General features: G+C 41.2%; 1 protein-coding gene across 2 annotated transcripts in view; it reads right to left on the minus strand.

Moving 5' to 3' along the window:
- CRMP1 (collapsin response mediator protein 1) overlaps nucleotides 1-25130 on the minus strand; it is a gene marked incomplete at both ends in the record, with an annotated part of 47680 nt that overhangs the window by 17344 nt on the left and 5206 nt on the right. For both annotated transcript variants that reach the window (XM_084285947.1, XM_084285948.1), the window contains 5 exons: nucleotides 1305-1385; nucleotides 2489-2550; nucleotides 7378-7542; nucleotides 9021-9205; nucleotides 14629-14717. In XM_084285947.1, coding sequence (XP_084142073.1) covers nucleotides 1305-1385; nucleotides 2489-2550; nucleotides 7378-7542; nucleotides 9021-9205; nucleotides 14629-14717 — 582 coding nt within the window. The remainder of the gene's footprint in view (nucleotides 1-1304; nucleotides 1386-2488; nucleotides 2551-7377; nucleotides 7543-9020; nucleotides 9206-14628; nucleotides 14718-25130) is intronic.

Consider the following 25130-nt stretch of genomic DNA (forward strand, 5'->3'; position numbering starts at 1 on the left):
TGCCTGCTGACTCCCCACTAGTATCTTTTTAGTCCAGTGATTATTTTGGCTAAACTTGACCTAGGTAAAGAAGGCTCTCAAAGGCCTTACAAAAAGTAAGTTGGTACTACATAGGTAAAGGACAGAAATCTCACTGAGGGGAAAACAACAAATTGAACCTTTATGGGCAAGATTGCTTATACACTCCACAGTCATTCAAGCATTCACTTAAGAGCCTCTCTTAAGCATGAGACAACAAGCATGTGGCTTCCGGAGTGTAGAGCTCAAAGACAAATTGTTTGCAGCTATTGTTACTGTAATTTCCCTGTCAGCTCTGTTGCTTAGTCTTTAGCTCATAAACCCGCAGATAAAGAGCTGAGCAGATAAATCAGTTAGCTCACTCGGAGCTTCACAGATCTCTGAGGTGCTCTAGACACATACAAGGGATCAGAGGAGTGAGATATCTCTGCTACTGCCTTAAAATATTCATCTGCCACAGATATATGCACTCATAACAATACTCACTCAGGCCTCCCCATTCTGTTTTATAGGGGAATCCTGTCCTCGGACCAGCGAGAGATTTACTATTGATTACTGTCCTTGGGATACCTCTTTCAATCTGCTGCTATTGCACAGATCATGCTTTAGCGTGAGGATAATCCCTACTTGGGAGACCTTACCTGCAAAGAGGTCACTGGGGATCTGGGACTTTTTAATGGAACACATTGAATTTGAATCCACTTTTCTGGTTCTGGGTGGTGTCTTTAAAAAATATGACTTATATTTCAATGCACAGTTTTTAAATCTTTAGAAGATCATTGTGGATTCTTATATTAAAACCTTAGAGATCTGTAAGAATATTCCCAAAACAAAGAGGCCTGAGAGCTTTACCACATGCTCTAAATTCACTACAATATTTATGCTGATAATTGCAACAAGAGACATTAGTATAAAGTTTCCCACATCCACTTTCTGTCCCCCAAATCTCTGAGCAAGGCTTTAGGTTGTTCTGCTTTACTTGTGTCTGGTGGATTCAGAAGAGATCTTGCTTCCTTCTGCCTTCCTCGCCAGTCCCAATTTGCAGCCAAGGCAAGGAGCTGTCTGGATCACAGCTATACCTCACAGATGTTCTACCAAAGCATGCAAAGCATGCATCCTCTCATCCTAGGGTTTACACCAGCAGTGCATAAGTCATCAGGTTCAATAAGGGTTCTTACCAGCTAGTTCCCTTTTTTCCTACATATACTCAGACTGGAGGCACTTTTACTTCCCCTGCCTTGTGTGAATTTTCTCACAAAGTGAAGCAAAAATCACAGTTCACTCACCTGAGCTATCAAGTCTCCATTTTCAGCATGCACCAGGATCACAGCCCCAAGACTTTTTAGAAAGGTGAAGGCTTCATAGAGCTGCAGGTAGTACAAAAAAGGAAATACCGCTGAATGAGGAAAACACATTCACACTCAGAACTCTCTGTTCATATTACTTTTACTGAAATTTTCTGATATTAGACTTACTGAAATTGTAGTTCCCTTTTCAACAGGTATTGAGCTAACATGTTCCTTACATAAATTAGACTTCAGTAATACAGGAACACATTTTTCAAACACAGATCAAATATTGAAAGCATGGTTTCTTCAGTGCCTATTTTATCTCAGCATCACTTCAGCAAGCATTAAATAGAGCAGAATACATAGCTTGCAACATGCGCATTTGCACAGGGTAACAGGCATTAGTCCAGCTGCACATTTAAGATTTTGATGCATTTCTGCTGGTAATTCCAACCAGGAGATGAGGTTGGTGTGCACTGCCTCCCAGAGAATATTTATATATTATTCTGTCTAAAATTACAATTAAAACCACATGTATTGGAGGTGTAGCAACAGTTATTTAAGAGACTGAGAGCTATAGCTCTAGGAATCAGTACAATTTAAACATTTTCTCAACTGAATAAGCAAACATTATTATTACTAACAGATGCCATTGTCCATTTATAATGACCCGATACTTATGAATGGAAAAGCTGAAGAGGGTAGAATCTGTAATGAGCACTGGACAAACAACCTCATTGTTATCTCCAACCCTAATGAAAAAAGGCCATCTCCACCAAACAACAACACTATTTAGCTGTTTGCAACATCTGAGAAACTCTTGAAGCCTCAAAACTGTCACTGCCTCATGTGTTTCACCATTTTCTCCCTCTCTGACATAGAGTTCTTGAAAGGTAAAGTGGAGGGCAAAATCTTGGGCAGTGTTGAGCAGTTGCAATGTTGGAGACCCCAAATAATCCTTGCAGAAGTTGAAAGCCATATACTAAGGAACATATGCATAATTTCACCACCTCTCAGTACCAGCCCTTCAGAGAGAAAAACCCCTCAGCTGCAAATTCTCATCAGTGCCACTCAGATCAGTGGGAATGTTTCTCTGGGATTCAGCCTTAGCAACTCCTCAGCTGCCAGGAGGGAGATCACAGAAGACAGATCACAGCAACGAGAAACATTCAGAGCAATACCTGGCTGTCGGACATTTGATAGAGATCTTTGTAGGCCATGTAGACTTGGAAAGAGTTAACACCTGTTCCAAGACAAAATACAAAGGGGTTGTCAGGTCAAGTGGATTCTTAAATTGTATTTGAACAAAAGCAATCAGGAAAAACAGATCATAGAGCATTAATCTGGAATTTCACCAGTGAATGACAGAAATAAAGCAGGATTCCACAGCTGTATTACAACTACTATAACCAGAACCCTAAATCCCCTCTTTTCAGAGGGGATTTGCTGGACTCTGTGGATTGCAGTGTTCAGCCCTGGAGCACCCCATCCACCACTGCAGATGAGATTGCTTGGAGCCAAATCACAGACAAATGACAGTGGTTAAAACAAGTATGTAAAATATGCAAAGTTAAAAAAAAAAAAATTGCAAAGATTTAGGTTCTGTGAATTGCCAGTTTTCTTTTTAGGTTTCTTTAACTGATCAGGAAAACACTTCAATTTGACCAGAAACTGTGCTTTTAAACAGATAAAGTTCCAGTTATGCTTCCCCAAAGTGCTGAGGAGCTAGCTGTAGGAACCATGTGTCTGAACTAACATACTGGCTTGCTTTTTCTTGATCCTACTGCCCAAAGCACCCAGCTGAGCTGACAGGAGACCCAGAATCAAAGCCTGAAATCAGCTACAAAGGGCAGCTTGCCATACATCTCCCTCCACATTCCAAAGATGGAAGGATTTATGTTGGCAGCAATACAGAACTATGAAGGATGACAGCACCAAATTTTAGAAATCGGTAAGAAATGCTAGTGTTGAGTGTTGGCGGCCAAGTATCAACTGTACTCACACCACTACGTTTTGCCATTTGTTTTAAAGATTTGCAGAGGGATTACACAGCTTCTTATTTTAAGGGAATGGGAATTCCAGACATCTTCTGTTGATATCTTCTGTATATTATTAATTTATACTAGTTATAAACTTTCCTTACTCTTTTGTCTACTGACAACATCCCCAGCTTGGTACAGGGACTGATCTCAGTTTTCTAGCTTCAAAGAAAAGTAAATTCCAGGCTAAGCCATGTATGCTGCATTTCAAAAGAGCTGTCAGGAAAACTGCTTCCCGTAGCAGGAGGAAATAAGAAAGAGAACTGTGCATATTATTCACGTTGGTTGTGCTGAATGAATAAGGCTCCCTGATGAAGATATACCTTCTTCATGGGTCTACACATGCCCAACTATATCCTCAAGCAGAGGGTTTGGTTGTTTACAGTCACACATGGAGGATAAAACCTTGAAATGATCCCTGGTATTATGTCTTCCTGCTAGGGCCAGGCAGCTGAAGATAAATATGAAGGGGGAGCTGGCCCCTCCTCACTGACTACCAAGCCGAGCGAATCCACCCTGAACTGTGGAGCCCCCTCAGCTGCTGAGTCTATCTTTGTTTCTGTTTCTCAGGATCCCATAAAACACACATGGGTTTACTAACTGTAATGCCTCAGCCTGTTCCATATTACATAGTTTCAATGTACTCAGTATGTCCCAGCTTTAAAATCTTGAAGTTTAACTATGTTTTCCCTGAGACCAAGGCTTACAGCCTCACACCTGCAGACCTGTCTACCCTCTGACTGACCACAGCAGTGTTCAGCACATCTGCCTAACCAGCCTTTGAGGAAAGCTCTGTTTTCTCTTCACAATACCCACAGTGTCTTAGATGTCAGCTGCACCTGGGAGCCACCTTTCTGCACGGGTGACCAATATCAAAGCTAGTCCAAGCCACGCAGACTGGCCTTAGTGACAGCTTGTGACTGAATCCTCTTGTATGCATTTCTCTGTAAGCAAAGAGCTAGGTGACCTATTGCTCTCCCTTATCCACTGAGATCTAGCCAAAGGTAATTCATTTAATCACAGCCCTGCAGGAGGTAAGGCAATTTTCTCTAGGTATTATGGTTGGAAGACATGCATTGCCAAAGCATCACAAACTCTTCCAATTTCTTTTAGGCCCTTTTATGACCTTGGTAACAAGACAATGAGTTTTGCTCCCACTCAAGGTAATGTTGTCCCTGAACTCCATGAGAGTACAAAGCACCCCAGAAGGGACCCTGTTGTAGGACCTTGAGCCTGCTCCTTTTCTGACAGCTCGTGCAGTGGTCACTGACGTAAATCGAAAACCACATCAGATACACACAAAATGGAAGGGCACTTCACAGGCTGCCTTTACTGCTAACAGGAAAGATAGCTGAAACCATCCAATCTGGCATAAGACAGTGCCTTTACAAGATAACCAAGGTAAAATAACACCCATTTACATACATGGATATCCAACTTTAGATTTTTTGCCCAATGCCTAGGTCTGGTGCCTTGATCTTCTCACTGGAAATATGTGGCTTTTCAAAAGACCTAGTTCACTGCATATTTAACTTCACGTTTAACATTTGTTGCATACAACAATCTTTCCCACATCATGGGTGGATGCTTGTTCTTGCACCAAGAGTGCTCTACAGCAAATTTCAATAAAATTTTTAACAGTGAAAAAGAACAGTAGTTAAAGGAATCATCAAGGCCTCTGTCAACACAGTTCAGGCTGTTGTTCCTTTACATACACTGGAGAATCACTATCACAAATTAGCTGCTAAACTGCTCCAAGTCTGATTCTTTACAAATCCACACTTGGTTCTAAAAAAGCTCCAGGCCCATCCAAACCCTGTGTCTCTTTAAATTATCTTTGTATTGATTTAAAACTGATTAATTATTCAATTATACCTCATGACAGGGCACCTCATCAGCAGCTCCTGTTACTCATAGGAGCCAAGATCGTATTAGGTGCACACAGCACTGAAATGTGATTAACTGAGCCCTGCTCCTTGCCTAACTCACCCACCAGACAATCAGCCGAGAACAAATTCAATCCAGATTCTTAGATGATGAAAACCAGTTTCACTCCATTCACATCAAGTCTATTTGCACCAGCTGGCTCAAATGTTTCCAATTATCAGCAAATATTAACCGTTAATTTGAAATATTTTCTATTGTGCTCATGCTTTCATACTCTCCCATACCTTTTGCCTCCTCACACATGAGTAATTCTCATTGACTGACTGACTGAGCCATATTGCAGCACCCATGAGAACAAAGGTGACGTCCTAGGGCTGCTGCAACCAAAGGGACCACCAAGGGCCACATCATACATCCCACTTCAGGAACTGATAAACTGATTCCTGCTTCCTCTGAAAAGTGAAGGCAGGTCAGAGGTATATTGAAAATTCACTTTTCCACAGTCGAAAAAAACTGTTAACTGTCTGCACTGGCCTTTTACTGTAAGCCCCAGGCACATGTGAGAGTGTGGAGCTGCCTGTAAACCACGTGCTCTGGAAAATAACACCCAACTTTTGAAACAAGGCACAGTGCACTTGTCTGATGGTCAGCTAATGCACAGCAGTGTATCCATGTTAACACTGATAACAGGGAACAGCACCATCAGTGTCAACAGATGTCATCACCTTGTAAAAATCACTGGTATTATAAAGACCTATGTAAGACCAGTAGCAGTTTGTCTAAATTGTGTGTAATCTTGCTTATTGAAGAATTTTGTTGCCTAAACACTGGTTATACAGCAAATGTACAGCTGCGACACAGGATAAATTCCTCTATGTGACTTCACCTCCACAGTAATTCAGTGAATAACTGCTCACTCAAAAAAATAGGATTTTGCTTATTTTTTCTACTTTGATGGTATATTTCTACATGAAGAGAATTTTTGAAACCTAAGTCATCACTAGCACTACACCTAACAAATATGCATATACATACTAAGACTTCCTAACAGAAAGGTTGTCTGATTTACTCACGGTAATTAAATGCTGTTTCAGAAAATATTTCCCTAATTAATATCCATACATTTACAAAGAAAATATCAAGTGAGAAACATTTGAAAAAATATGTTTCTGGACAGAAAATCCACACTGTTTGGCAGGAACTAGACCAAAACTTACTTTCTGAAGGCTAGATTCAATTGCCCGCACATAGGCATCTGGTGCTACCAAGATACCCTGCCATATAAGACATTTCCAAACTGAAGTAGCAAATGTGGAAGATAATTTATGAACTGTTTTATCTGTCCTAGTCCCGAATGGTAGCTGGAGTCCAGATAGGGTAACCTACAGTATCTCACATGACAGTAGACCTGTTAATTGAACTGTATCCTGAATTTAGATTCCTAAATTAGTGACCTAGATTTTGTGAGTCCTGATACAAATCATCTTCCAGTAACTTCAGGGAAAGCCACTGGAGACCAAACACTTGAGAAAATCAGGACGCTTTTTCATTATTAGGTACCTAATTTTAGACTCTCTTTTCTTCAATAACTTGAACCTATTTTAAAAATATAGCCATGTTTTATAAAAATTTCTAGCAAGTAAAGTATCTCAGACAACTGATGAGAAATTAGCAACAGCCTGTGATGCAAATTTCTCAGACACATATACTGATCTGGCCTTTCATATTTGGGCTTGATTTGATGAAGCTAAATGGACAGATTCCAGTCTAGTAAAAATCTGAACTCAATGTCTCACTCTCTCCATTCATGAAATGAGGTGAATGGTGGTTACCTTAAATGCTGCTCTCTGAATTTTATCTTAAAATAAAGTCTCATTATGCAATGTCTAAGCTTACTTCCATATGTAAAAGCAAGTGTAAAGCGATATGTTAGTGTCTGATAACATACATGGTCCATTTTACAAAGCAGCAAAAGCAGCAAGGGAATACAAAAGTTCAAAGTAGGGCACAATCTTGGGTAGCATATCCAGCACCTGTGCATTTGTTTTCTAGACAATGTATTCTTTAACAACATTCATTTCACCTCTGTATGACATTTCACATTTCAATAAAAACAGAAATACTGTTTATTTTCACTCACTAACCTTTATCTTGCACCAGTACTTCCAGCTCTTCTCGAATTCCATCATACCAGCTAGTGATATCCACATGGAGAGAATAATCACAACAAGATTTGGTGTCAGCTGCCTCGTGCCACTTCTCAAAGGAGGTCAGTAAACTCGATCCAGGTTCGGGAAGCACATGGTCAACTGAAAAAGAGATTCAGTGTCTGTTACCCAGACTACACACTGTTCAGATTTCCTTAGTTCCTGTAATTAACCTTCAAGAATCTTGGCCAAAACAGTAGCCTTTGGGTCAGTTTGTGTGGAGACAGTAACTTTGGGATGTTAGCCAGATCCTGTTGTCTCAGGCATCACATACTTTGTGGATAGTCTACACTAAAAGCAAGGGTTTTTGGCAAGCTGCTTGGTGCAGCAATAGATGCACAGTGGACGACTCAAACATCTCACCATTTAGGGCATATTTATCTTTCCATTTACAGTTTTCTAAGAGACTTAACGTTCTGGACTTAGCTGTATTTGTTGTCTGGTGTGTCCATTTCTATGTATTTCATAGTTACCATCATTAGTAATCAGACCATCATAGTCACTGAATTGGCTCACTCTGCCTTACCAATGTATCGATGAAGATGTTGAATGCTTTCTCAGTGGTCAGAATTGGAAATATGGCCAAATATTTGAACAGAGAAAATAGAGCATGAAAGCAAAAATGACATAAAATAAGGACATGACTACTTATACTACTTATGCACATATACTTATCTTTTTGAAGAGCTAGGTCAAAAGAAAGCATGGAAACAAAGATTACTGATGGTAAAACAAAGTTTACTGATGGTACATGCAAACCTAATGTATCACAGGAAGCTTCAACTGAAGAACATACACTGAAAAAAGATGCTGATGAAACTAATGAACAGCAGTGTATTTTGTGCTTATTGCCTGACATCCTTTCAGCTGATACCTTCTTCTGAACATAGGTGATTGATAACACCAGGCAGAAAAAGTAGCTTCATCTTAATTCAGAGGGAGCAAACCTCTACTCCAGAAGGGCAGCTCCTCTGCACAAAGAAGCTAAGAAAATCTGTCATCTGAACAACTGTCTCTCAAAGTCTAGTGAAGGGTGGGTCAAACTGCTCCTGGTAAGAGAGAGATAAATATTTTCCCGCCATATAGTACACAGAGGAAGGTTATTTAACAACTGGAAACACTTCTTCCTTTCACCAAGGATTCTAGGACATTTCCAATGAGGACTTCCTCAATTCTTGGTTCCAAATCCGAGTTCAGAAATAAGCATCTTGTTATTTCCAAAGCCCCTGAAATGTCACTAGGTGGGAACAACAGATTTTTGCCAGATTTTCTATATCATATAGTTATAGTACTAACTACAGTTTTTTTTAAAAATGTGCATTATCCCTTATGCTTGTTCTGTATTTCAGAGGGAAATCCAAGAGACAATTCCCTATGCTGCTGTTTCATTCTGAGTGTAGATTCATTTTCAAACCAGCCCCGGGTCACAGTGCTCAATGAATTCCCAACATAGTGCCCAGAAATACGAAGATTCGCTGGAAAAGATCTCAGGGTACCATTATGGAGCCTCCTGTAACTATCCCCACCTACAGTAGAGGCTTCAACTTGGGGTGGGAAGGATTAGCATTGCCAATACTCACTGATCATGGTGGTGCCTCCTGCTAGTGCTGCTTTTGTGCCTTGATAGAAATCATCAACAGTAGTCATTCCTTGGTAGGGCTTTTGTAGGTAAGTGTTGACATCTATTCCCCCAGGAATAACCATACGCCCATTAGCCTCTATGGTCTTTACTCCTCCAGGTACAATCAGATTCTCTCCTATTTGCCTAGGCAGCAAAGAAAAGCAATATTATTTTACTTAAAGAAGCGAAGAGGACAGAAGCTATTTGAGGCACATAGGGGAGAGAAACCTAGGGGCTATACAAGAGGCAGAAAGTACTACAACCCCAAAGGGAAGGAGAAATTTGAACACCTGCTCTGGCTGCTGTGCACTGCTGTGGCAGAACAAAGCATTCCTGAACCTGTGTAGCTGTGCCATGTGCTCTCATTGCTCTGCATTGCTCTAGTGGCCAATGAAGAAGCTGTAATATACCAGCATTAAAAACTGATCTTTTAAATTATTAATATATGATTCAGGATGAGACTTAAGCGTCTTGTCTTGCAGCAACTACAAATATCTGGAGTTAACTTTCTCTTGGGGGCTCCAATATTTTACATTAAGTTCTTAAATGAAAATTAAAAACACAGATCAAATATGACAGTACGCTGGAATTGTAAATATATGGCAGAAGCAAAAGGTACATCAGAAAAGAGTCATAATTACTTTGTAATCAAACAATGCAAAATTACCCTTAAAACAGAATCTAAATGTGCTAAAATACAGAAATACACATTTGAGAGTCAAACAACTCTAGTTTAACAAGTCACATATTCTTCATCCTCCTACAACTAAAGCTTAGTGAAATATTCTGCATAACTGTGTGGAAACAATGTTAATTACCTGCTGCTATCTTTCCCCTTTCAGTTCTTCAAAACAGGATTGTTTTCACTACTAAAAATATTAATCTGTCCCCAGGTTAATATCAAGCAAATTCTAGATACTTAAAATACTTTCAGTGTTCATGGACATAGCTATGAGTAAATTAACCTTTAGCTTTTCAAGTTACGTTATGTTTTTATAGTCTATTTTGTACGATTCCTAACAGGAAAATGTACTGTTTTGTGTGGGAGCCATGTCTTTGCACTGTTATCTGTAATCTATCTGGGCTTAGAGATAACTATAACACAGTGTAAGTTGAATTGTTTATCTCATATTGCTGACACACAGTCCCTGTCTTAATTTCCTTTTGTCTGGGATAAAATAACATTTATCCACAGCTAAACAAATACCCCAGACATCTGAGCTGCTCAATCTGTTTCTCTCCTATTAAAATGCAACTTCCACCTATGGAACAAAACACAGCACCTGATTAACAGCCAATCACAACAAGTCAGAACAGAAAACGGATGTAACTGTTAATTAAAGCCAGTGGTGAGAGAGAAGGGAACCAAAAAAAAAAGATAATTAAAGATAATTATTCAAATTGGAATTTGGCCAAACCAGAATTAATAAACACCAGAGTTAATAAACAGCCAAATAGCCCCAAGAGGTCTTTTTTTTTTTTTTTTTACCCTTTGCAAAAATGTCTCCTCCAGCAGCTTGGTTCCCTAGTGTTGTGGGTTTTGGCTGGAGGGAAGCAGAGCCACTCCATGAGCAAACTCCCCAGCAGCAGACGGAGCTGTGGTCTCAATTGCTCAGTGCTAAACAAATCCAAAAGTGCTTAGCTTGTGAGAGTTGATAATATCACAGCTTGAAGCCCGTTGAAGCAACCCCATGTCTGACATCTAACATTCATAAACACATACAGCACTGGGAGCATGCTGTAACCTGTTTTCAGCTGGGAGTGCTGATGATACCATGACAAACACAGAATCGATATGCGGAAGCAGCCCTGCACATCAAATTGCACAAGCATGTTGCAAGAAGCTTCTCTGCTGTCAAAATTTGAATTGCAAAGGCATAGCATAAGGCACTCCAACCCACGAGCAGATTGAGAGCTTGTATAAAGTTATGTAGACCCATGGATAATAATGGTGTGGCACCAATTTTTGTTAGTGGAATCTATTCCCAAGATTTTAATCAGAACAATCCTCAAGCCTTGTACAGTGTTTGTGTGGCTACAAAATTTGGAAGTGGAAAAAAAAAATCTTACCAATCTCATTTAAATACGTTTAAACTGGAATTGCACTCCAAGGACTACCACACCTTCTAAAAATAACATTATTAAAGCAAACCTATACAAAAGTATAAAAGCAATAAAAGCAATTCACTTTTCTTTTTTTTCTTCCACAATCAGTATCTACCAGTTCCCTATTCAAGAGGACACACATCCTAACAAAGCAAAAAGGTGCTAAGTATGCACTGAAGTTTTTTGATGACTCACTGCTCATTATTTTCAGTGTACCATTGAGTAACAGCTGAGCCATTTGACAATGGCTCAAGTCACCTGAAGTGACATGGGACCAAATGGCCTTTGTGGATGATGCTGTGCTGTTACCTGCTGGGATCCTGTCTCATATCTTGCCCTGGCATCAAGATTAAGGCTAGGAGAAGGTTGATCTTCACTGGCTTCCAAGGTGATTTTTACTCTGACTGACTCAAACACAGAGTAGGATAATGTGACAGGATTCCTGAATTGCTCACTCAATACTAACTGTATATTAGTAAGAATGGGGTTCAGTTACTTGTGGGTGAAAAAATACAATAGCACAGATAACTCTATTCTAGGCACTGCATAAATGATTGAGCTGCTTTTCTGATGCACCAGCAACTTAGCAAACTAGAAAACTCAGACTGATAGATTGATGCAGTCTACAATTTTCAATTGAGCAAGCTGGCACATTCTGTCGTACACAAGCTGATTTAAACACAATGGATTTAAACACATCAGGCTTCCACCTCTTCATAAGCTTATCTTGAAAAAGCTGGAAAACTCCCCCAGAACTCAGTGGAGTTATTTCAGTCGTTATCAAGCCCAGATCTCTTTTAGACACCTCAGGCTCCCTCTAGCTTGGCTTATTGTCTGCTCAGCTCTGGTCCCCAGCCACCCATCCTGCAGACTTTGTAGTCGCCCCCTGCCAAGAGTGACCCAAAACCTTCCCTTGGCAGGGATGGAGCAGAGGACAACAAGCATCAGACTGTGACCTACTGCTTCACACTGAGACCAAGGCTCATTTCCTCATGTGGATAAGAAAGACAAGATACATGTACGCAAAATATATTATTTATGTAACAACAGTCATTTAAATTACTAAATATCTAAATTACTATTTAGATAACGAAGAACAGTCTCTCAGCTGCTATTTCAGTGTAAATTTCACTCAAAAATTCATGGCTTAAATTACAGCCGGAAAAAATGCACATGTATCAATGCTCCCTTGTAGCAAGGGAGCCAGTTTGAGCCTTGATAGGTTGGAAAAAGCATCTGCCATCCTCCAAACTATAGATAATCTTCAAATGCATTCAAGCTTAAGTGTACATTCCTCTCTGCAGAACAATTTGCAGGTACACAGGCCAAAAAAAGACCCTACTTTATTTCATTAGTCTGCAAGAGAAACCCAACCTTCTGTTTTCTAATCAGTTTCCACTGCAGAATAGGAAAATGAACCCCAGTCTTTTATATCCCAGCAAAGCCATAACACTATTGCCTATTCGGGGCTGAGTGGTTTAGTGTCCATTCCATTCTGTGGAAAGAATTCTGTGTTAACAGCAGGATCTGCAGCCGGAGGACATCAACTGAATGTGGCTGCCTGAGGTTCAAGATCCAGCTCCAAAGGATCTTGAACAACACTGAACTAAATGTTAAACATTTAGACACAATGCACAGTTTAAGCTGGAGAAACTGAAAAAGACCAGTCTCACAAAATACAGCACTTCCCAGTTCTGCAGAGTTTATCATCTGAACAGAGCTAGGAGCCAAGCCCCTCTCACATCAGACTGTGCTCACAAATTAGCTGCTGAGTGTTTCAGAGCAGGACTTCTAGCATCTCGCACACAAAAAACTCAGGTCACCTAAACTCAGGACACTGGTCATGACTCATGATGTTGAACAGCAGATTTGCCTCCTCTGGGAAAGATAAAGGAGTTTTAAAAATTAAGGTAATGTCCATACATTCATTATTAATCCTAGCTATCTTCAGCAGCTGGGATACATTGTGGAGGTACAGAATTCAGAGGGAGTCTATGTACTTAACGAAGGGCTGCTAAATGGCAGGACAGCTGAAAACTTGGCATTGCTAAACTTCCTAAGGAGTACCACTGCATTTCTGGAATCGAGGCCAAAAATTTGCCACAGATTTTTGCCACAGCAGTTTCAGACTCAGCATCTCATGCACTTAGTTGCTGAATCAGTTCTGATGCTCACAAGTACTAACAGAAAATGTGCATCTGAACAAACAAAAGCAGAGAAAAAAATCAACTAAAATATCTATCAGATAGTACAACTTTATTGCTCTTAAAAAAAAAAAAGGTATGTGTTCAAAATTTTGTGCTTTCTCTACTTATAATAACAGGTTCATTTTGTTTCTTCTGCAATGCATGTTATACCATATCTGGAAAAGCAGAGTGAAATACTAAAAAGAAAACCATACAGTCCGTGGATAAAAGTGTTCCAAATTTTTTCTCTTAAAAAAAAAAAAAAAAAAGAATCATGAATAATGTAAGTAGGCACAGATATATAAAGAAGCAGATTTTTAATCTGATGATATCTTCTCAAGAAAAGGAGCTCTGGAAACAAGTAAGTAATTAATTATTTACCATATAGCCATAATAATATTTCTGTGCAGTAAATTTTAGCCTCTGGAGACCAAACTTGTTAGATCAAAAAGGAAAATGTTTAGCAGCCAAGAAAAAGGTTTTAATCCCTGTGTACATTATAGTGCTTATAAACACACATAATTCAGCAAAATTATCCCTCATCCCCAAGTCAAGGTGTGACCACTACAGCTACACGATCTCTCTGATACTGTTTACTGGGCTTTCAGTAATATCTATTTATATTTACCCAAGAATACTTTCCCAGTTTCTTTATTATATATCATAATAAATCTGTAGGATCCTCTTTTCTAACTGTGTGAAGATTTAAGATCAAATACTTTTTCTAAGCAAGAAAAGGGACATATGAGCAATATATAACACTGTTGTACAAACAGAACATGCTATACTTCAGCATTAACCAACAGCAGGACTGAGAAGGAGTTAGTCCCTCTCAGCATTGCATAACACTGATATTTCTGTGCTGCACAATACTGTACTGCATGGCTGTATTTGCCCTGATTAGATTTGGGAGTAAAAATGCTGTAATAACCCTCCTGCTATACATGGACCCCAAAAATATTCATTGGATTGACAATTACTTCTTGCTTTGAGGTACCCTATGTCCTTGCCTCAGTCTGACTGTTTTGGAAGAAGCTAGAACTGAACTGTTCAAAGAGCAAATATCTTCCATTTACAGCAAAGGTATTTTCTACTTATCAAATCCTAGCAAGGATAAAATGGCAGAATTTCATTATCTAGCACTCCGCTACAATGACCCCACATCTAGAGGTAACCAAGATGCTATCTGCAAGATGTCTGGTCAACACCATCAATAAATCACATTAGTCTACACCAATAGGCATGCAAAAAAAGTTCAATGTTTAAAAAACCAACTTTATAAGTCCATCTTCCAGGTATAAGTCTGCATAGAAGGAGTGGTCATCATTGATAATTCTTCCACCTTTAATGAGTAGTCGGTCACTCTGGGGGGAAAAAAAGGAAGAAATGTGGGTTTGTTCAAAATAATAAACATAAAAACAGATTGATGATACCAAACAGGCTTATATTATACGCAAAGCCATTAATATCAAAACACTCACCCTAAGTATAGATCTATGCCATAGATTCAGAGGGGTACATAGGCAGTGGAAGAAAAAGCCCTGGTTTAACTGAGTGCCTATGACTGATTTTTGGGACTTCAGGCCTCATGATAGTCACACAGTTTTATCCTCAAAGCAGAAAACATAGAAACACTTGAAATCCTGCTTCATCCCCTTTTTACCATTACCTTAGAGTAAGGAGGCCAAAAAGGAATGTGAATCCCAGAGACCAAACTGCCCAACACTGTAGATTAGCTCAAAGGGGATTCTTAGCACCCCTGGAAGAGTGACAGAGTTTGAAATGGGTAGAGATGAGACTGGAAGAGGCTGCACAGCCCACAGCTTGTGCTTCCAGTACTGTGTTACAGAGGTGCAGCAGAAAAAACAGTTTCTAGTTGGTTGCTTCTGCATGGAGACTGAGGGCATGATGAAGGAATCGCTGTCTGTTGGTTCATGGCAAGTACTTGCAGTTTTTGCTGCAAGTACTTGCCAAAGGGTTAATACAAGTTAGGTGGCTGGGGGCAGTCTGCACTGGGGCTCCCCATGGTGTGTGTCAGTCCCTGAGCGTAGTCTCCAAAGTTAGGTTTACCTAAAATAGCATGTGGTACATCGGGAACAGTCCAACCTAAATGATTCTGTGATTCTGTATGAAATCTGCTGGGACACTGCTCACTACCATCATCTGTTTTCATTTTTCTCTATTCAAACAGCTACACTCTGTTCTCAAAAAAACCCACAGATTTTACAGAAAACAATTTTTACCACAGCATATTCCCCAGAACCAATATTTGAATTCCCCCACTGAAGAAATCATACTGGAAATGCCAGCACCCCACCAACTACCCAGAAACAAGGAAAGTCTGCAACTTCAGGGCATGATGCTTTTGAAAGGCACTTGGCATTTGCCAAGTGACAGTGAATGCTGCAGTCAGAACCCTCTTTTCCCATTTATATATAATAGGCCATTTATTATAAATTAATTCCTTGGCTCACCAAACAGTAACCCACAATCTCCATTTTGTCCATGCTTTATTACTCCTCACTCCAGACTCAGTTCACGGTTTAATTACACGATGACTCACACATACAAATCACGTGTGTCTCAAGTTCCCAGTTCAGAAAACAACTGAACAAGCTGATATGCCTTCTCGTCTACAAAACCAGGGCAACAACCAAGAGCTCCTAAAAAAATTATTGATAAAAAATGCTAAGTCAGAATTAGGGTTGTTATAACAACCTTTCTTCAATGCAACTTCACAGTTACAGGCTTAATGTTGAGTATTTACTATTGAGCTTGTACTTGAATGTTTTGTAGGTTTGAAGCCTATATACCCCCCTGTATCATTCTAGAAAAGCAAGAAGGGAGAACGTAGCCATCATTATTAAAGACATTTTAAATGCAGTGCATGACAAAAGAGTACATATACAGAAGGCTGGAGGCTCTTCTCCCTATGCTGAAGCAGCCAGATGACCTTGGGGGAATCAAGATCCAAAACTGCACTGAAATACCTCCCTGGGACCTGCCTCACACATTGGCACCCTCCCACTGAAGCACAGAGACAAGTGCAAGTCCTCATTCTGCAATTTGCCAGACCAGGCTCCATGGCTCCCCCCTCCCCACCAGCCTCTCTACTGCCACTTATAATTGTAGCATTTGTGAATCAGCAGCCTGAAAGGTAATACATTTCACCATGTGCTGGCAGTAGCATCTCCTCACCATGATGATGAACTGCACTGCCCACTGACCTGCAGAGACCACCATCTTGTAAGCTCTTTCTAAGCTCATTCAATTGCCTTCCTACACGTTAATACTGTCCTGCCACAAAGAGGCAAGAGCACATTGACACCAGCAGGGAATGCTCCTAGAGCATTGCATCTGCCACTGCTGATGAGTTAAAAAATCTGTATGCTCATCAAGATGTTCTACTGATATTTTTTATTTTTTACACTTAGGAGAAGATGCATAATACATAGAAACAAATGTAGCAGGCTGAGAAAATAAAACAGACTAAAATAAAACAAAGCACAATCCCAGAAGAATAACTGTATACATAAGGATTTTATATGCTTTTATATATGTATATGTATGTGGCAAAACAACATATTAGAAGAATCTGAAACCAAAAAGGATACAAATCTAGTTTCAAGAAAGCACTCAGTTATGTGTCATCCATTACATTAAGTCTCACTTACAGTTTATGAAGGATTACTGAATGTTTAGCTATAAAGTCAGCATTTCAGAGGGTCTAAGAAATTCTGGTGAAGAAAGCAATCTGCACTTTACAGAGGCTTTCAATGTTTAATTTCTTGACAACTTCCTGCTCAAAAAAAAAACCACAAACCTCCCAACACTGTTGCAAAAGGAAGCAGCATCTAAGTTGGCCTGTGGCTAAGACTGTGCTCAGCCAGGAATAGGAAGCCATGGGATGGAGATGAGGCTGCCAAATCCCCCACAAATTTTGATGCTCCCCACAGCTCCCCAAGTCTGCCAAGCTACCACGGACACAAGCAACCAGGCAGGTGTCCATGGAGCCGTGCCCAGCTTTCATCAGGACTGATCGATGCGGAAACATCCTGACATACATTTTGATCCCAGTGAATCAGCAAATTCTTATGAAAAGTGTTTTGTTGGCACTTTTCCCAACCACTCAAAACCGTAAGTGCGTCTGTAGGACGTGTTACAGATCACAACAAGCCAGGAGCAAAGCTGGGTACATTTACACAGATGGTGCTGATGGGCACGAAGGAATCAGGTCAGGTTTGGGTGCCGCACGGACACCCCAGCAGCACGCTGTGTCCCCATACACCCTGCGGGGACTAGCAGTGGCTCACCTCCAGCCTGAACGCTGGTACCAAATGCCTGCATGCACCTGTCCTCGCTGATGCATTTCCATGACCGTGCTAGAAAAATGACACAAGCATAACTGGCTAATAGGGAGGTGTGGGTTCACACTTCCAAGCAATTTGTGGCATTGTTTATGAACTAAACTTTGGTCAACATGTGAATAATCAGAGCCTATTGCAGCCTAAGCTTTGGAACAGGCACGGCCCTGGCCAGAACACAAAGGGATGTTGCATCCCTACTCTGCTGAGATGCCCACAGTGCCAGGATGCTTCCTGTGCTGTTTCAGGTCACCAGTACTTGCTGCAGTGAAATCCTGGACAGAAATCTGGGTACACAGGGACTGAGAATTAGGTTAGCCTTTGTTCCCCAGCACAAAGCCCGGCTGCGTGTGTGTGGTCAGCAGCCATTTACTCTTTACCAGGGACCTAATGTCAGGCAGGCTGCTCACAGTTTTCCTAACCATGTGCCAAGCATCCAGAAAAACTAGTGACCAAAGTCCTCTTCTTCCTAATAACACTCCAGGCTGGAGGACAGCCACGGTCTGCTGTGCCCTCGGGAAAGCAGGGGGAGGGAGGAGTGACCCAAAACTCATGAATTAATCATGCAGCGCTGGCCCATATTTCCCCTTCCCAGCTATAAATCCCTCAAGGCAGGCCATTTTCTTTGCTTAGCTCTCAGACGTACCCTCAGCCACTGGGGTGACCTTCGGGTGCTCTCACAATACAAACAACAGCGCGCTCATTACTCAACCCAGGCGGTGACAGCAGTATAAACCTTTACATAGGACAGACAGCAGGGACACAGCAAAACAGAGAGGAGGAATTACAACGAACATAAAAACTGAGCAATTCACCGGGTGCCAAGACTCAACGCAATAAAAACCCTGCACTCACTGACATGGGAGGTGTGGATTCATGCAATTGCTCAGCATTTAGGGGGAGGATTGGAGCCGAGGTGGCTCTCCAGCCATCACTGCAGCATCGATGCGGTGGCACCAACGCCAAGCTGTTTGCTTCCGGGTTTTGGGGCTGGGTATGAGACAGCATCAGCTCAGCAAGCAAACGATGCATATCTTGTGCATCCCCACAGCTCCATTTCACAAGCGCTCCGGCACCACACAGCTCGGCTTGCTGTTGAGTACAATACAGCCGCTCCTACCATTCACAGCTCTCCACCTCCCAACCCTGCACGCTGCATTCCCAGTGATTTTTTTTGCTAATCTCAGGCTAGCTTTTCCTGCAGCAAAGCCACCGAGTTTAGCCGGTGACATGACTGCAATATTCACAGCAGCAGAAGGAGATGCCACAACCTCGGCATCATTTGCTGCAGGAGGAGGGGCTGTCTGCCCAGACACCAGGCTTTTGCTCAGTTACAACTATTGTTTGCTTTACAGCAAGAGCAACATGAAACATCTGTAAAATGGTGACAATTTGTACAGATTGCCTGTTTTGATGATTTTTTATTTTTTATGTCAGCTTGGCTCAGCCCTTTGTGAAATATATCCATATTTTCACGTATTCTTAATGGTAAAGGGCCAGCAGAGACAAACAGGGTCTGAATCAACCTGCCAGATGATCCTGATGATGAGCCTGAACCCCACACTGTGGTCCTAAATTCTGCAGATGTTCCTGTGCAATTATAAGGGAAGTCAAATTCCTTCGGTCAGTAAATCACTCAACTCCAAATAATTTGAAAATATGATCCAATTGCTAGATTACAATGCTGGAGGAAGATCAACTGCAAAGAAATTTAAAATTATCCCTTTTTTTTCATTCACCTATTGCACTAAAAGCTACATAAATTTAGAATTATTATACACAAAAAATATATTTTTTTTTAAATGCGCAATTCTCAATTTACTTCTAGAACTACTGAAAAACACAGCAACAGAAGAAATAAACCTGCCATTGTCTGATATAAGATTCACTAAACAAATGTAATTTCAACCTGGTGCATCATGCCACAGTACAATGCAGCACAAGCTATAGTAAGACACACTTCTCTGCAGTATCAATTGTGCTGCACTTGCACGTACCTTTCAGAGAAAAACCACACCTACACAGTACAAGATGGAGCTTGAAGGGGAAAAAAAGGCAAGAAAGAATCTAACATTATCTATTCTAGACCTATGAAAACATTCAAAGAAATTTTAAAGTGATAGTTTAACCAAATAGCAGCATCTGTCCAGACTGCAACTCTGATATATGCTATTATATTTTTGCTTCTCTTTCACAAATGGAATGTCTATCTATTAAACCTCCAGCTCTAAATCAAGCAAGTAATTCCTTTTTAAGTATTTACAGTTTGCTTTACAATTTAACTACAATGAAATTCACATGACATACACAAAAATTGGTCTCAGCACTGCTTCATGTTTAGAATTGGAGTTTTTACAATTGCTGCATTGCAGCCATTGCCAACTGAAGAGGTCTTTGCAACACTTCTAGCCCAAATTTTCCAATCCTACTGGAAGAGAAAACACTCAGCAGTGATTTCACCCTTTGCATAATTCTAAGGACTTACTAGAATATATCATTGTCCTCAGATCTCCACAGCAACAATGGGTGTATTCTCTAAAATCCAGATTAGTTCACGGCCCTGAAGATGAGTAAGGATTTTACGCTAAATAGCAGTTAGAGAACAGGTTAACTTCTAAACCCACCTCCATTTCCAGTTCTCTGCCTGTAAGTATGTGATTTAAAAGACATCAAGTTAAACATAACAGACATAAGAAGGCATTAAGCTATGTTATCACACATACAGCCAAGGCATTCCTCTTTACTTTTTCAGCATTTGAGAGGTAGAATCCTTTGTTACCAAGACTTTAAAAGGACCACTGAGAGTTAAAAAGACACATCCTCATTTTAGAGGTAAAGTTCAAAATCCCCAGGCTGATGTTTGTATTCTCCTTGGCTATCAAAATCTCAACGTGAATATTTGGGAGGGAGCAGTGCCTCAAAAGCAAAACTCCCACTGGCAGACAATGGAGGGAGATATTCAGAGCTCTTCTGTACTGCCATGCATCCGTTCTTGCAGTTATTTCCCATAACAAATTAGAGATTTAAAAGATATTTGGCTGTCTATTTTCAGAACTGGTCAGACTCAGAACCAGTTGTGACACAATACAGTTCAGTTACCTTGGTTCTACCAAAGTACTTACAAATAAGGAATATTTTTTAACTTAATGGCAAAGGAATAAAGACATCCTTCCCAGAAGGAATGCTTGTTTAAAATCCTTTCATAAGGATCAAAGAGCTGTAAATGGGATTTCATGAAGTACTGTCTGCTTATAGAAGATCTGCTTTTAATCAGCACTACCCTCCCTTTTGAATTTTATGTCTAGGTTACACTCCATAGGAAGTAATTTTTAGCTAGGGTGAGCCCTGACTCAACCGAGGGAATTCCTTGTAAATCTCTGTATCCTTAAGGCATCATTTCTGCTATGCTACTAATGGAGAATCCTGCTTTTAAGGTCCTTTTCTTAGTAAACACACTCCAGTATATGGCAATTCATTTAGGAAGGATTATGTTGATTGTAGTAACGCTGTATCCTGGTCTGTAGCCAATGTATTCATTCATCTTTATTCATTTAAAAGATATGATGTTCTTTTGTTTCTCCTTTGGAGACCTAGCTTTTTATTCATCTAGCAATTTCAGTCCTTAATCACACAGTCTAAAAGGACTACTCCTACGGCTCACACTCCGTGGGGATTTCTTTGCTGTAAATGTCATCTTTGCTTTGCTTTTTGAACAGAAACACAACAAACATCTTATTGATGACAAAGTTCATTGGCATCAGCAGGAGTTTCACCTAAGTATGGGCTGGAGGGTTAAAGCCATTGCATCATGAATCATAAGACCCATCTCTTGGGTTACACGCTGGTTATGTCAATTAGAGCTGATAGCAAAATCTCAGCGAGCCGTTCACATGAAAGGTTAAATTTAGGGAAAAAAATAACAGCAACTCAGCATGGTTTCCTGCTGCGTGCCACTGAATTAAAATCAGTTTTATTTATATTCTAGTCAGAAACCTGCACCAGGTTGCCAGGACACGTCAGCCTTGGCACCTGTCAGGGGCACTACACATGGTCAAAATCTGGCTGAGACCATAAGGAACTCCTCTGGCAGAGGAGGTGGAAACAAGAGAACCAGAAGAAGAGAATATTTCCTTGAATATGGTGTTAGCAATGGTGGTTCATGATCAACTAAATGCAGTGGGTACACACACATATCGTTTGCATGTAGACATGTGCCAGCCATAGCAAGTCACGACACCTCCCTCGGTATGAGCACTGGTTCAGGAACAGTCTTCCACAGTCTTACAGCTCTAAGCACTGAGCCAGCCACAGATAAGGTGGGCGAGAGTCATCATCTTTATTTGGGTCCTCGCTATTACACTCAGAAGATTATAGAGTGTAGATTTTAATGAAAACATTGGGGATATTTATTACTCGGTAGAAATATAAGCAAAATCTGTGGCTTTAAGCCTCATCAGGACACTTACTACAGGTTGAAACTTATCTGGTCACAAGCACAGTAAGAGAAGAGGGAAAACTAATCCTGAAGTATCTCTGTCCCAAGGTACAATGCTACCATCTTTACATGTATCAAGATTAGAAAACTACAAATTATTTTGCTGCTTCTCTCTGTTACACCTCACTCTCACCTACAAAAGCAGCAAGAAATGTATTCCAAGTAGGCTGCACCGTGCCTGAGTACCTCGCAGGCCTGGTGGCTCTCTTAGCTCCCAATGCTGCAAAGGAAAATGAGGTTTTTCCCTTTCACTGCATGTATAAACTCACTTATGAAAGAAGTAGAAAGCAGACCCCTCATGTGTCAGGCAAGTGGTTCACTGCCAGTGGTGGCTCTTGGCACTTGTGAGAGGGAATCTTAGACTTCCTCAACAACCACCTCGCTGCATCAGCTGTCTTCCCAGACAGCAACCCCCTTCCAAAGCCATGTGGCTTCCAGCAGAAGGCAGCTCATCTCCCCACAGTAGCAGCAGCTCTGACACTGAAAACCCTCATGTGCACAGCTGAGGGCACTGACTGACAAACTTGCTGTGGCAGTTCAAGGAACCACTGCCCCGAACCATTCTTTATGTCTCTGCCAAAGGTTTCAGTCTCCACAGAAGGAGATGATTGAAAGACAGGTCACCAAAAAGACCTACTGTGAATGTAACTTAAGACAGTAGATAGAAGTGGCTGAAGCAAGCGTTTACTCTGCTGTAGAAAAAAAGGAAAGAAGACGACTTATCATAGAATCATAGAAATGGTGGTTGGAAGTCCAATGACTTCTACCCAATCAGCTAAAGTGCCTCCAGAGCTGCCAAATGCAAGTCCAGTATAATAGACAATGTGAATTCACAAATGTTGACAGCAGACAGGCAAACTGAGAGCATCCAAGCCTATCAAAAAGCTATTGATAAAATATATATATGTATAACTTTGGGTATTAAGCAAATATACAAGAGTTAGAATGGATCTGGAAGTCCCAGGCCCAGGTGTTTTTAAAGCAGCATAAAAAGTGCTGTCTAAATCAGTCTAAATCTTGTACCATTAACAGAATAAAAATGTGAGAATTTTTTCCTATGCCAAGCACTTTTCAGTGGCTTTTCAAAGACTTTTGGCACGTCACACACCAATCTGTAGCTTCATACTGTTAAACAAAGGTGGCTGGGAAAAAAAGCACAGCCAGGGGAAACGTGGAATAGATCCATACCCAGACCAGGACTTAAAGATTCCCCATTCCAGGCACTCACCACGCCTTGAACCTCTAGGACGTGTCACCCCTGGTGTCCAAGATGAATTAGCTCCAGGCTGCTACTGTGTCACACCAGTACACCCTACATTACCCCAGCACGTTGTCCAGGCCCAACACAAGTTATCCGTCTTGACCCTCAGCAACCAGCCTGAGACCAGTCTCACAAATGAAAAGTCCAGTTGAATTTTGTCTGGATTTGTATCCCTCATAGCATTCTGGCACGTGCAGCTGAAGCCTACTTATTTCTCAGCTCTCTTCATGCCAATCAATTCAAAAGGCTACAACTAAAATTAGTCTCTGTGCCCACTCCTCTGAATTTCTCCACCCTCTCTTCATTTTCCTGCATCTGCTGCTGCTTCTGATCTCATACCAGTTCTCCTCTTTACTTGCTAAGCTCAATAGCGAGGGAGCCTTTCCTTCTAACACCTCATTTTTGAGCTCTCTCCCCATTTCTCATAGTCTGTCAGCTCAGGACCAGCAGCTCCTTCCCCCATTGATGTGCCAACTCTTGGACCACTCCCAGGAATACCATTCCCTTCCCCAAGAGATTCAGGCACCATTTGCCTCTTCCACGTGCCCCCCTGCATTTGCTTTCATGACTAGCTATTTTCCCTTTGCTCTGTGGAGCTGTCTTCACACCTCCTCTTCACTGAGCTCACGCTGGTTCTGTTTTAATGGCTGCAATCACTACTGGAACAAACAAGCCCTGTAACAGACATTTTATATGCCATATGCTTTTTTACTTGTGCTCTGTATATACTGTAATTTTGAGTTCATCTGGGCTTGAAACGTGCCGAGCACTACCAAAACATCCATGCCAAAATAATTTATGATGGATATTTCAGTGTCATCATCCCCATTGATTCCCTGTAGCATCCAGCACAAGAGGAATGTAATAGTGATGTTAAAGCAAGGGGCGGGGGAACATACCCTGGAAAATCTGGTCTGTGTGAGAGCACGCCTGCACAACTAAGGCACAAAAGATTGCCACTTCATGCAGAGAAACACCTCAGCACTGGATGTGGCAGGTGACTGTACTACACACATGGAAAAATACACCCCTGCAGATGCATTTGTGCCCACCCTTGCATTATACATACCCCTTTCCCTCCCCAGCTAATGTTCCTGAATCAGGGGAGTGAGACCCCCAAGGGCCTCAACATAGTGAGGAGGACATCACCAAAATGCTCACATTTCATGGCTCAGTGTTGTCTCTATTTTACATCACCCAGATACCCGCCTGGACCTTCAAAGACAGAATTCCTTCCCACAGCAGTGACAGCAAAAGGCACCCAGTTTCTCCAGTCTCACTCCCCACTGAGTATCACCGTACACTGGAGCAGTGCTGCTGCTCACACAGCAGCCTGGATGCTCTGCCAGATGTGTGAAAGGAAGCAGGGCAAATTGCAAGAAACAAGGATGTTCGGAGGCTTAAATGAAAAGCAGGGGCAGATTTGGCATGTGAAAGCAAGGAGCTGCCCTGCTGCTTTGGGGGAAAGTGGTGAAGGGGTTATCACTTGTGCACTGCTGATAGCCTCAGGAGTGCAGATAATGTGGTGCAGACAGACAAGACATGAGGAGGAAGCTGTGCCCACCTACCCCTGGCAGTAATCCAGCTGGGACACCACAGGGTGGTCTTTCCAAGTGTGGTACCCACTCCCACACTGACCAGAGCTGAAACCACCCCC

Source organism: Netta rufina, assembly GCF_964035555.1.
Source record: "Netta rufina genome assembly, chromosome: 4".
NCBI lineage: Eukaryota > Metazoa > Chordata > Aves > Anseriformes > Anatidae > Netta > Netta rufina.